At 45.2% G+C, this 13,214-nt stretch overlaps 1 protein-coding gene across 1 annotated transcript in view; it reads left to right on the forward strand.

Moving 5' to 3' along the window:
* LOC310879189 (uncharacterized protein) overlaps window positions 1-13,214 on the forward strand; it is a 131,276-nt gene that overhangs the window by 12,444 nt on the left and 105,618 nt on the right. The window contains exon 3 of the mRNA XM_083793650.1: window positions 4,300-5,843. Coding sequence (XP_083649776.1) covers window positions 4,300-5,843 — 1,544 coding nt within the window. The remainder of the gene's footprint in view (window positions 1-4,299; window positions 5,844-13,214) is intronic.

A 13,214-nucleotide genomic window follows, 5' to 3' on the forward strand; every position in this document is an offset into this window, starting at 1 on the left:
AGCACTGGGTTTGCAATAACAGTCTGAATAGAACTTAAAGGACCACTTCACCACTTTTCAACCTATCTTCATATAATAGGTCCTCACTAATAATCATGAAAAAATGGCACGATTCTTTTCTACTCAGTCTGTGTCTCATAGGAGAGATGTGGGCAGTTTAGAAACTGTCTTCCAGTGACATCATCATTAGGCAGATTCTTTGTTAAACAAGATTTTTTTACAAAAATATTTTATATATTATATATTTATAATATTTAATTTCATTATCGTGAGAACGATGGCTTCCATTTTTGCCTGCAGTTTTTATTAGCTTGTATTCCCCATCGATGATGTCACTGGAAGACGATTTCTCAACTGCCTACAGTCCTCCTATGAGACACAGACCGAGTAGAAAAAAATTGCAATTTTTTGTAATGATTATTAGTGAGGACCTATTATATGAAGATAGGTTGAAAAGTGGTGAAGTGGTCCTTTAATAAAGGTTAAGGAAATGGAAGTAATGCTAGTATTCAATATTATTAGACCCTTTTCATTTCAAGTTTGATTATGCATTGATTAGGCCATTGGCCAATGCAATTTATCTCTGGGACCTTAATCTACACCGGCGTAAACCTTTTTATTTATTTTATTTATTTTTACTCTTAGATGCATAAATGGAACCAAATGGACATGTAAGGGCCCAATAGGTTCCATTTCTATACGCTCAGACCCATATAGGTCCATTTGGACCCAACGTTGAGAAGCAGTGAATAAGACTAAACTATTAACATGTTTATTCTGAAAGGCCACCAGCCTGAGAATGTGTTTTCACTGAGATTAAATGTGTTCTTTGCTTCTACAGTACAGTATATAGATTTCCTTGTCTACAGTATGTAGGTCTGTATGGCATCATTGTTAGGACCCTCTTCTTTGCTTTAGTTTTCTTTACTCTATCCATTTGCCTCTAAAACCCCCTGTTAGCACATTGTTTGCGTATTTAAATGTATGTAAAGAGTAAAGACTCCCATGCCATACATCATATTACTATCAGTGATAATAAACACACATCCCTGAGGGCCCAGTGCTGCATTTAGGTAACCCCCGCCCCACCTCCCCCCCACCATCTGTACGAAAGCTTCACATTTACATGACTTTCACTTACAAGACCACAGAGCAATAAGATACTATGCACGTAAAATGTTTCATTTGTTTGGTGAACTCTCGCACCAACAATTGCTCTTTGAAGCAGTTTATAGTTGAACTGTAAGCACGCAGTGTGGACAGTTTACGATAATGTCAGCCTGGTCTCTAAATGGACATATTGCTTTTTATAATCCCCACCAATAAGGACTAAATAACTTCACAACAACAATGTTGTAACTAAGCGATTCACTGAAAGATATATATCTTTCACGACTACAGATCAACTACACAGTACAATGCAGCTTTCAGGAGTTGGCATATAAACAGACAAGCGTGTGCAGTGGAAGATGCGCCCCATTTGCAAGTCACAGTCATTATGCTCACTGGCTCAGTTGACATTTTCCAAAATCCTCTTGGTTCTGACTGCATCCCAGGGAGAATTTCTGTTTATCCATTTTATTATCCCCAAATGCCTAGTTTTGCATGCTTTAGACACCTCGCACATGAGCATTACGTACTGTATCGTAACATTCTAATGTTGGAACAGATGTGTTGCAACAAAACGTCAAAATATAGCAGCCCAATGTGTGAATGACTACCACCATAGGCGCCGGAGTGGGTCTGAAATGTCCTTGCACTATTGGGGGATATGCCTAGTCTATTTATTTATTTATTTATTTCCCCCCGACCGGCGCTGGTGCATGCCATGGTCTTGCACCGTCCAATTCCATTTATCTGTGCAATATAGTTATTGTATTGCTGCATACGTGCAGCAATTAACTGCAGTTGCTCTTTGTCTCAACTTGTTCAAGGTGTGAGACGGGCTAATACACAACAATGTTAGTCCCCCCCCCCCCCCCTCCAAATAATGTCCCCACACTTTTAAGTCCTGACGGCACCACTGACTACCACCTCCTTTGCCAGACTTTTTTTTTTTCATTCAACAATGTTATGGATTCCATGTGGGAAAGGGGCTGCAGACCCCAGACCAGAATGGGCCCTTAGAGAAAAAGGATGGCTTTGATCCAACTGTTCTGAGATCAGACCTCAGAGAAGTGATTACCAGTGTAATCCCACCATGCGTCCTTCAGTGTGACTGCCTAAAAACCCAAACCCTGAAGAAGAAAAAAAGGTTGGCTGGCTAGAGAAGGGTGGAAACAGTAGCTTGGTTCCAGGCAGAAAGATGTTCTGCTCTCTCTCGTGGTTACTCTGGTCATGTTCTGGAATTAACATAAAAAAAAAGCAAGGAGCTGTCTGAAGTGACATAAACAGGAGCGAGACAGGAAGAGGGAGGCAGAGGCTGTTCTGAGGTCAGTGAGTCATGGTTCATTGATCTGCCCACCCTCCTTGGACCTCTACGTGCAACAGAGCTGTAGTACTCTGCAGCATGGTGTTGATTTCTTTTACTGCAAATTTAGATTTTAGTTTTAGTCATTCAGACGCCTGAATAGTTTTCATTTAGGTTTAGCCACGTGATTTTAGTCACCTGGAATGTTTTAGTGTTGGTCTAGTTTTAGTCGACTAAATATCATAAGATTTTAGTCGACTAAATCTACAGTTGATTTAGTTGACTAAAATGTATTTGGCGGGCCTTGATGCCGTCGTAATGACTGATTTTACACTTAGACCGAAAATAGCGGATCTACAAGCTCACAACGCATCGTCATTTTAGTCTAGTTTTTATTTTGTTGACGAAATTGTCACTATATTTGTAGTCTTAGTTTTAGTCATCATAGCTTAGTTTTCATTTAGTTTCCAATTAGTTTTCGGCAGTGAAAAAAGGTAGTCAATAGTATTAGTCGACACTACTGCAGTACGACGTAAGTCGTCGCTGTTGGGTAGTCCAAAATAGTTCCTTTTCAGGAGATAACCTGTGTTCCAATGCATCCAATGCAGTTATTATTTAGTCACAAGCCCATATTAATACTTCTCATTGGTTAAATATGAATACAATCCACAGACAGACTTGACCACAGTTACAACCCGGTGTCCTTAATTTTGGCATTTTTGACATTATACAGTAGGTGAGAAAAATAACCACTAGCTAGAACTACGTGTCACGATGTGATGAATTGTGAGCTTGTAGATCAGCTATTTCCGTTACTTTTGCGTGACACTGTCATGCGATGAATTAGAAAATCGGGTGTTGCAATGCAGACTGGTTTCTTTCTGCCGATCGGTATAGCTAATTGTAATGCTTTAACACTCGCCATGGGTGGTGCACGTGTATTGTATAATAAGATGGCTTTAAACATAAGGGAAAATCAAGCTCTTGTCCTCTGGCTTTGTTTGAGAGTTCCCCTGCTGTGAAAACAGAAAGATCTCAATTGCTTTGGCTGTATTTCCAAAAAGAACTTATAGGAAAATTGATCTGATGTGCCAGCCGAATCCATCCAACTGCTTACAAAATACCCTCGTCTCACTTCAGCTATTTTAGTTTTCCAATTGTATAGAAAATAAGCCCAGCATGTCCTGTTAATATTGGACCCTGATGAAGGCCCTTGAGCCAAAATGAGTTGGTCACGTGTGCGTTCTAAGGTTAAAAAAAAGCCTCAACTGAGCGGAGTGCCTTGAAACTTTCTTAAGTTCACCTGTTTTTCACACTTGGACGTCAGCTGCAAGGGAAGGAACTTAAATATGTTGACCTATGTCCTATTTATACTTACACGTACACATGCGCGTGCACAAACACACACACACACACACACACACACACACACACACACACACACACACACACTTTAACCACTTATTTATGTGCATACAAGGACACAAATAGTATAGGTGCAGTAGAGTTTCACTTACAAAATCATGGCATGTGTTTTCATGGTACAACAATAGGCATGTCACTCAGTCACTACTCTATCTATGGGTATAAGTAGCAGCGTCTCCGGCATATGTGGCGGCTGCCAATTATAGCAGAGACACTACAATACTTTGTCAGCCTTTTTGCCTCCTTTTTGGGCATCCCAAGTTGTTGGAACCCTCTCACAACCAGTCTGTGGGTGGTATGCCCTAGGGCCGGCTGACGAATTTAAAAACAAATAGTCTGCACATATAGCCCAGCTTCGAGATGGTACATAATATGTTATGCATAATGCATAATACATTTACATACACTGCATACATGGTGCATATTTGATGATGCTGTAATACTCCTCTCTCCTTTCTGCCCAGATGTGGACATCCTCCAGAAGTTGGGGCTCCGGGGAGAGAAGGCGTCACGCTCGGTGCCAGCAGGTGTCATTCCATTCCGTACAGGCATCATCCTCACTCAGCGGGCACGCGTTGAGGCTCCACTGCGCTCCCTCTTCCCAGTGGCCGTCTGGCCCGACCTGGCTCTGGTCCTGAGCGTGCGCTCGCACCGCGTCAACAACGCCTTCCTTTTCTCCCTGCTCTCAGGCCGCAGGAAGCTTCTGCTCGGCCTGCAGCTCACCCCGGGCCAGCTGCTCCTCCACACGGGGCCCAACGCCTCGGTTGCACTGCCCTACGACGCTCATGATGGCCAGTGGCACCAGCTGGCGCTGGGAATAAGTGGGCGCACAGTGACTCTATATGCCTCCTGCGGAGAGCAGAGTGTTCATGCAGACTTTAGGTGGGACAGTGAGGAGGGGCTGGCTCTCGAGCTCCAGGGCTCCTTCCTGCTGGGGAAGATGAGCCAGCAGCAGACCTCGTCACAGTTTGAAGGAGCTATCTGCCAATTTGACCTGATCCCCTCCGCGCAGGCAGCACACAACTACTGCAGGTATGTTAAGAAACAGTGCAGGGAAGCAGACACCTACAGGCCAAACCTTCCTCCCCTGCTGCCTATCTTACCCAGAGAAGCCAACGTCACTGCTACCCCAGCATCCCCTGCGCTGAGGGGTCTAGACCTGTCCAGGAAAACCCTGGGGCTGAGCTTGGCCCGGAGTGCCGCTGCCGCTGCATCAGCTGTCAGGTACGTGGCCCCAACCCTCCTGACAAAGCCCAGCCCCAGGACCACTTCTCCACCTGTCACAGGAACTGTGGTGCCTGACACAGTCTTGCCTGGACTCGTCTCGCCGGCCCCCAAGTTCCAGGTGGAGACTGTCACAGCTCCACTCAGGACTAGAGCACCACCAACCTCGCGGGCCCCGACTCCCAAACCATCCACCCCGAAAGCCTCCACTCAGAAAAGCCCAAAGCTCACCACACGGAAGCCCACCACACCGAAGCCCACCCCTCGTAGCGGCCCCAAGAAGACCACATTGAGACCGCTCAGCAAGAAGAAACCCACTGTTCCAGCCACTGCCGGCACCAAACCCCCCAAGAAGAAGCCCGACACTGCCTTATCAGATCAAAGTGCTTTCCCAAAGAAACCCCAACCCACTGCAGCCAAAAAGACACCTCCCAAACCTAAAGTTACCACCTCCAAAGCCACACCGTCCAAACCCACAACACCCAAAGCAAATCCTTCCAAAGTTACCCCATCTAAACCAACCATCACCAAAGTTAATCCGTCAAAGTCTGTCAACTCCAAAATGTCACTTTCCAAAATCGGCAAGCCAGTCTCCAAACAAGTCACCAAACCACCAAAGCAAGCCAAAACCACCAAGGCTCCAGTCATTCTGCGACTCAGCAGGCCCACCTACGCCCCATTCACCCTGCCTGCCACCGATGGCTTCCAGAGCTGGGACGTGGCACCAACCCAGTTCTCCCTTCTAGCCGGACCTCCAGGACTCAAAGGAGAACCAGGCAAAGCCGTAAGAACACCTGCTCTCTGTTTTTTGGTTGTTGTTTTTGGTTGGCTCTGTGTGCGTGTGCGTGTGTGTGTGTGTGTGTGTGTGTGTGTGTGTGCGCGTGCGAGCAGCCGAGCATAATAATTATGTGTGTGCGTGCGCCCGTTCGTGCCTTTGTGCGTGTGTGCATGTGTGTGATGATGTTATGCATGTGCGTGACGTTTTCTCACAATAATATATTACTGATGTTCTGTGTGTCCGCTGGGGTAGTATTTGCTGGCTGGCTGGCTAGTCGGGGTCTTTACTGCGATGATAGCAAAGCATGTTATGGACTCCACCTGCAATTATGACTCTCTCTCTCTCTCATACTTTCCGGAACGGTCACGCTCTAGCTCTGTCCTCTCCCTACTCTCACCATTAGGCTGTTACAGTATAATCCAGTCTGATTATGGGTCTCTTTCCATCTCTGATCCATCTCTTGTCTTTCATTGACGGGGAACAGTCAGGGCTCATTGACAAAGACGTGTAGTAGGGCTGCTCAAATGCTTGGCAGCTGGGTGGCATGCAGGTGGCGTGGAGATAAAAGCACAGGTTTACTTCTCAGCAGTAGTGCCTCCAGTGTAAACACAATAAGCAGTGGCGTGCACAGATAGACACTAGGGGGTGCTAGAGCACCCCCTGCCCTTTTGGCAATGTGCTAAAAAAAAAAACGTTTTATTTTTTTGAGTGGTGCAAACCACTCCTACAACCAGCTTGCAATGTCTTCGTACCTGTTTGTTTGTGTGTGTGTCTGTGTGTTTGTTTGTTTGTGTGTGTGTCTGTCTGTCTGTGTGAGCATGAGTATGTGACTTAATAATAGCAGTAGGGGGCGCCAGAAACAGTGAGAGGGGTAGTGACTCTAATGAGAGAGAGTGAGAGAGCGAGAGAGCGAGAGAGAGAGAGAGAGAGAGAGAGAGGGGGGGGGGGGGGGGAATTGCACCACTCAGTTCACACGTGTGTGATTTTTTCTTAATTTGTAGTGTGTGGACCATGCGGTGACATTGATCAATTCTTGATAAAAACGCTTCTATATTATTTAGGCCCCCACAATCTAAAGCTATGTTTCTATGTCAGTGGTTCTTCGATAAAAAAAAATAGCAGACCTACAAGCTCATAGCGCGCCACCGAGTGGCGCGCTACGAGCTTGTAGATCTGCTATTTTTCAATAGCTAAAATGTGCTGCACAAGGTGCCCTTTTTTCACTTGAGCACCTGCCCCTCTAAATGTCTGTGTACGCCACTGACAATAAGAGTGTGTTTCCGGAAGGGAAGTTATTACATAATCACCGATATTTCTTTTGCATAATCGTTTATCTAAGAAATAGTGGAAAAGTTCAAAACGCGTCGCAGTGTGACGCATTTTGAGCTTGTAGATCGCCTAGTTCCAAAATTAATATAGGCCTATCTTTTTAAGAATAAGGTAATTTAATGTTTTTTTTGTCATATCTTCTCTGTGCAACTTTTGTTTTTTACGAGTGCGAAAAGCCCAACAGAAATGTAATTTTTATTCATAATATTCCAATAATGTTATAATGACAATTAAGGGGTCTGCAACCTTTTTGAAATTAAGTGCCATGTTTTTATTTTCTAGATAGTCAGTGTGCCATTTTCAACATACATTTTAATGACACCACATAAAAAAAAGTACAACTTATTTTCATTGTCCACGGATATAACCTTTTCCCATTAAATATTTATAACGATCATTAGACTCATTCCAGAACAATAACCCACTTATCTCGCAGACTCCCTCCCCGGTCAGAGTTTCAAATGAATGTAGAATTATGCTCAGGATTATTTTAAACCTAAAAGCCTCTCTCACACACTTATGCCAGTGTGGGCACCGGTGCTCTCTCTAGGTCGTCCTCAGACGAGCCCTCCATCGTCGCCTCCAGTCATCCCGGTCATCTCCATACATCCGGCCAGCTCGTTGGTGCTTTGTGCTCCTGCATCTTTCTTGAGTACATCCACATATGTTAGTATGGGACGTCCTCGTGACCGGTGCCCATGTGTTGGTTCCCACAGCACCAGTTTGCTGGCTGGGAGCTCTTGGTGTCTTTGGCAGTGTCCTGTGAGTCTCATTCTCCGGCGTGTGCGGCGGTGCCAAAGGTTGCCTACCCCTGAGGTAAAATGTCATATCGGTGCCAGCCCTATGGGGACTGTGTATTTGTTGCTGCACTAGTGACTTCTACTGGTTGTTTGGGACACCTTGTTACAGCAGGAATGAGATATTGATCCTCTACGTATTACATTCTCCCAGTCAGTGGTGGAAAGTAACTAAGTACATTTACTTCAGTACTATTGTACTAAAGTAAACATTTTGTACTAAAGGGTTAGTGTCGAAATGTCCTTGAGCAAGACACTGAACCCCTAATTGCTCTTGATGTGCAGGTTGGTGCCTTGTATGGTTTCCGCCGCCATCGGTGTATGTGTGTGTGAATGGGTGAATGTAATGCACCATCTATTTAAAGCGCCTTGGATAAAGGCGCTATATAAATGCACCATTTACCTTGTACCTTGTACTTTTACTCCACTGCAATTATTTGACAACTTTAGTTACTAGATACTTTTAGACTTTCATTTTTATTACAAAACATACATTAACCACTTCAGCCCTATACACATTTCGGCCATTTGAAAATAGCCGATCTGCAAGCTCACAATGCGTCGCTATGCGACGCATTGTGAGCTCGTAGATCTGCTATTTTCAAAATCTTTTTAAGCATTTGAAATCTTGAAATGGGACATTCTGCATAATGCATACTTTCTTACTTTTGGCGCTTTAAAATATGCTTTGATGCCAATACTTTTATATTTTTACTGAAGTAATCTTTAATTACCATACTTTTTAGGCTACTTCTAACGGAGTAGTTCTACAGTGCAGTATTGATACTTTTACTTAAGTACAAAATGTGAGTACTTCTTCCACCACTGCTCCCATGCTGCTGTCGGGTGAAGAGAAGCAGCCCGTGGCTCTGTTGTGTACCAGAGGAGACAGGGTGTTGTCTGTCTGTTGTGTACCAGAGGAGACAGGGTGTTGTCTGTCTGTTGTGTACCAGAGGAGACAGGGTGTTGTCTGTCTGTTGTGTACCAGAGGAGACAGGGTGTTGTCTGTCTGTTGTGTACCAGAGGAGACAGGGTGTTGTCTGTCTGTTGTGTACCAGAGGAGACAGGGTGTTGTCTGTCTGTTGTGTACCAGAGGAGACAGGGTGTTGTCTGTCTGTTGTGTACCAGAGGAGACAGGGTGTTGTCTGTCTGTTGTGTACCAGAGGAGACAGGGTGTTGTCTGTCTGTTGTGTACCAGAGGAGACAGGGTGTTGTCTGTCTGTTGTGTACCAGAGGAGACAGGGTGTTGTCTGTCTGTTGTGTACCAGAGGAGACAGGGTGTTGTCTGTCTGTTGTGTACCAGAGGAGACAGGGTGTTGTCTGTCTGTTGTGTACCAGAGGAGACAGGGTGTTGTCTGTCTGTTGTGTACCAGAGGAGACAGGGTGTTGTCTGTCTGTTGTGTACCAGAGGAGACAGGGTGTTGTCTGTCTGTTGTGTACCAGAGGAGACAGGGTGTTGTCTGTCTGTTGTGTACCAGAGGAGACAGGGTGTTGTCTGTCTGTTGTGTACCAGAGGAGACAGGGTGTTGTCTGTCTGTTGTGTACCAGAGGAGACAGGGTGTTGTCTGTCTGTTGTGTACCAGAGGAGACAGGGTGTTGTCTGTCTGTTGTGTACCAGAGGAGACAGGGTGTTGTCTGTCTGTTGTTTACCAGAGGAGACAGGGTGTTGTCTGTCTGTTGTGTACCAGAGGAGACAGGGTGTTGTCTGTCTGTTGTGTACCAGAGGAGACAGGGTGTTGTCTGTCTGTTGTGTACCAGAGGAGACAGGGTGTTGTCTGTCTGTTGTGTACCAGAGGAGACAGGGTGTTGTCTGTCTGTTGTGTACCAGAGGAGACAGGGTGTTGTCTGCACACTCCCCAGACCAGCAGCCCGTGGCTCTGTTGTGTACCAGAGGAGACAGGGTGTTGTCTGCACAGAGAAGCAGCCCGTGGCTCTGTTGTGTACCAGAGGAGACAGGGTGTTGTCTGCACACTCCCCAGACCAGCGTTGATTTTGACAGCAAATTTAGATTTTTGTTTTAGTCATAGTCTCTTGAATAGCTTTCATTTAGTTTTAGTCACGTTTCAGTCACCCAGAATGGATTTAGTGTTAGTCTAGTTTTAGTCAACTAAATATCATGAGATAACTAAATCTACAGTTGATTTAGTCAACTAAAACATTTTTCGTCATAGTCCAACAGTGGCGGTTGGCGGTGACAGAGACCACAGCACATACACATGGAGGGAATTGGCAATGACTACACTGGAGGGACAAATGAAAAATAACAAACAGTAACAAAAGAATGCTTGGCAGTCTAGCCTAGTCTGGGATTGAGGTAAAGACAGAATCGTCATAGGAGAGCATATTTACATATTTGACCACTGCTGTCCCCATTTTGGCCATGTCATCGGAAAACAAGAAAAGATGACATAATCATATTTGTCAGGTGAAACAAGCACTCTCCTGTGCATCTGTCCCCCTTTTTTTGGTAACGTGTATGTTTCTCTGTCACAACCTCGCGGCCGTTGTTTCGTTCGTTTGCGACGCTCTTTTGTTGTTTAAATCGCTGTGTTTTGTTATGGCTTTCCTACTCTATTGTTAGCTCATAACATTAGCCGCTGTTGTCAGCTGCTCCGCGTTGCTACACAAGTGGTTCAAACTCCCATTGGCTTAGGCAGTATGGGGTCAGACTCCCATTAGGGTCATACTCCCATTGGCTTAGGGGGGCAGTCAATCATGACTAGGTTGCTAATAAAAACAGGCCTGTTGTATGTCAGGTTTCACCTGACAAATATAAGTCCCTCTACAAGCAATGTGACACATTGTGATCTTGTACATTGTCTATGCGGCACCTCCGATCCGAACGAGTCTGTGTTGGGGGCTTTGTCTGTCTACCTATGTCCCTTTATGCCAATATATGGAGCTCTCTGTATGTGTCAGTCCTTGTCCTTTTTATGCCCATGGGCTATATGGAGATGTATGATGTCATTAGTATATTGACATGCCCATACATGGACATATTGGTCGGATCGGCGGTTCTGGACAAACGCATATCCAAACGGCACGCCAGCGGGCACGCACTCCCTCGAGTCCTTGCCGATGCGTGGCGAGTTTGAAGTCGCTCAGTTCCATAATGGTACTTCTATGGTTATGTCTGAGTCTTAGTGACATGGCTATATGACAAGGCTACCAAACAAAGGTTTTGTTTATGGTATATCTGAGTCATAGTGACGTGACCATGGTCCTGACAATTTATACCCGTATCCTTATGGTTGTGTCTGTGCCAAAGTTACGTGGCACCCTGTGGCGGTGGTTGGCCTTCTGTGCGGCCCGCCCTCCCATTAAGGCTCACGCATACTCAAGCATACGCCCCTCCTATGTCCAGCTTTGAGGGTCTGAGTAAACACAAACATTGAAGACAAAAGTGTGTAAACACAAACAAAAAGCGAAGACAAAAGTGAGGACGCAAAATGTCCAGCTTTTAGTGTGTAGAGAGTGTAAACACAAACTTTGTCCCAACACAAACATTAAATGCCATACATAATGATTGGCCAGTTTTACGTCGTAGTGTAACATTAAAAGCTGGACATAGGATGTGATTGTCCGGAATGGGATGATGTATGATGATAAGAGCGCCCCTCACTTCACACAGGTGTGATTTTTAGGTGATAGACTACTGCTCACCGCGGTGGTTTGGAAAACTACAACATAACATCACGCCGCAGTCATAAGCGACTCACCGCTCATCCCAGCACCTCCCTCTGTTTTTCTTAACCACCAAGAAGGTGAGCAGCTTCTCACCTAAAACTGGAGTATGCGTGGGCCTTTAGGCAATTTTAATATAGGGCTTAAGTGGTTAAGGCCGTATTTCCTGGCCATAGGTCACTGGACGTAAAGGAGAAGTGGCAGAAACAATATAGAAAGCCTCCTCTTGCTCCGTCGCACCCTTCTTCATCCTCTGGAGACCCCTGAAGGCTGGGCCTGGCGTGTCAGCTTTGACGCCTTGCCGTCTCTCCACCAGATTCCTGTGTGACGTAGAGGGGGGGTGGGGTGGGGAGGTGTGGGGGTGTTGGCGGCACAGCCTGTTTTCAAAGCCGGGGCAAGGGTTAGGGCAGCCAGTAAACACCATGCACCATTCAGCGTTCAACCACAGCCACAATGACAAACAAGAGCTACAGTAGTACAGAATCTTATCCTTCGATACAGTACTATAGTCTAAAAAGATGATGATGATGATGATGATGACTCCATTTACCTCGACCTCCATTTACGACAGCAAAAAAAGGCACACAAAATAGCATGATTTTGACCTTTTGACCAAGTTCAGTAGGGACTGAGGGGACCGAGAGAGGGGACTGGAAGCCTATAATAGGCTAATAACCACACTGTTTTTTGTAAGTGGGAAGATAACCCGGCAGATGTCCAAGGATGGATCTATAAGTGAACAGATACCAGTGTAAAGTTCTGCACATGGATATCGGATAATGATGACTAAACAATACTGGGCACAGTGGTGTGTGTGGGAGAGGTTTACAAGAGTTTATGAATCTCAGGGCTCTCTGTGATAGACAACACGTGCAGAGAAACGAGCTGATGATGCATATACAGCACATCCCCATAAAATCATGGATTTTGGGAGCTTGATCCAGTTGATTTTTTCCGCACTGCTTCATCTGTATAGCATGAAAATCTGAGTGTAGATCTGTTTTTGTTGATGCTTTTGTACAACCCTACAGTATTTCACTATAGCAGAGACTATAGGTCTGGGTCCACGGATGAGTCAGGAGTAGATGATAATTATTATGTAGTATAGCTGTCTGACCTGAATGCAAGAAGCAATCTTCGGGAAACTCAAGTTTCAACATACTGAAGACCCTGCGGCAAGGATGCCATTTACGAACAGGGCAATTGTCTAATTTAGGTTAAGTTCAGTTGTGGAGGAGTCGAGGAGATTGGGTGACCACTGGATATGTTCATTTTGATATACATAAACAAGCAGACAATAGAGAACATTACAATTTACATTACATGCGTGTGTGCGTGCGTGCGTGCGTGTGTCTGTGAACTGTGAACAGACAGCATTGTGGCATTGATATTGGCTTGCTCACAGATATTGCACACTGATGGCTCCGTAATGCTGCGTTCACACTGGAAGATACAAAGCCCCACCTCCTATGTGTAGCTTTGTGTCTTTTCTGTAGCTGAAGTCGAAACCAGCTCAACATTTCCGTGGCTTTGTAGATGTTGTAGCTTTTGTAGCACGTAAGTGGCG

This window comes from Protomyctophum parallelum, assembly GCF_964188405.1.
Source record: "Protomyctophum parallelum genome assembly, chromosome: 21".
Lineage (NCBI taxonomy): Eukaryota > Metazoa > Chordata > Actinopteri > Myctophiformes > Myctophidae > Protomyctophum > Protomyctophum parallelum.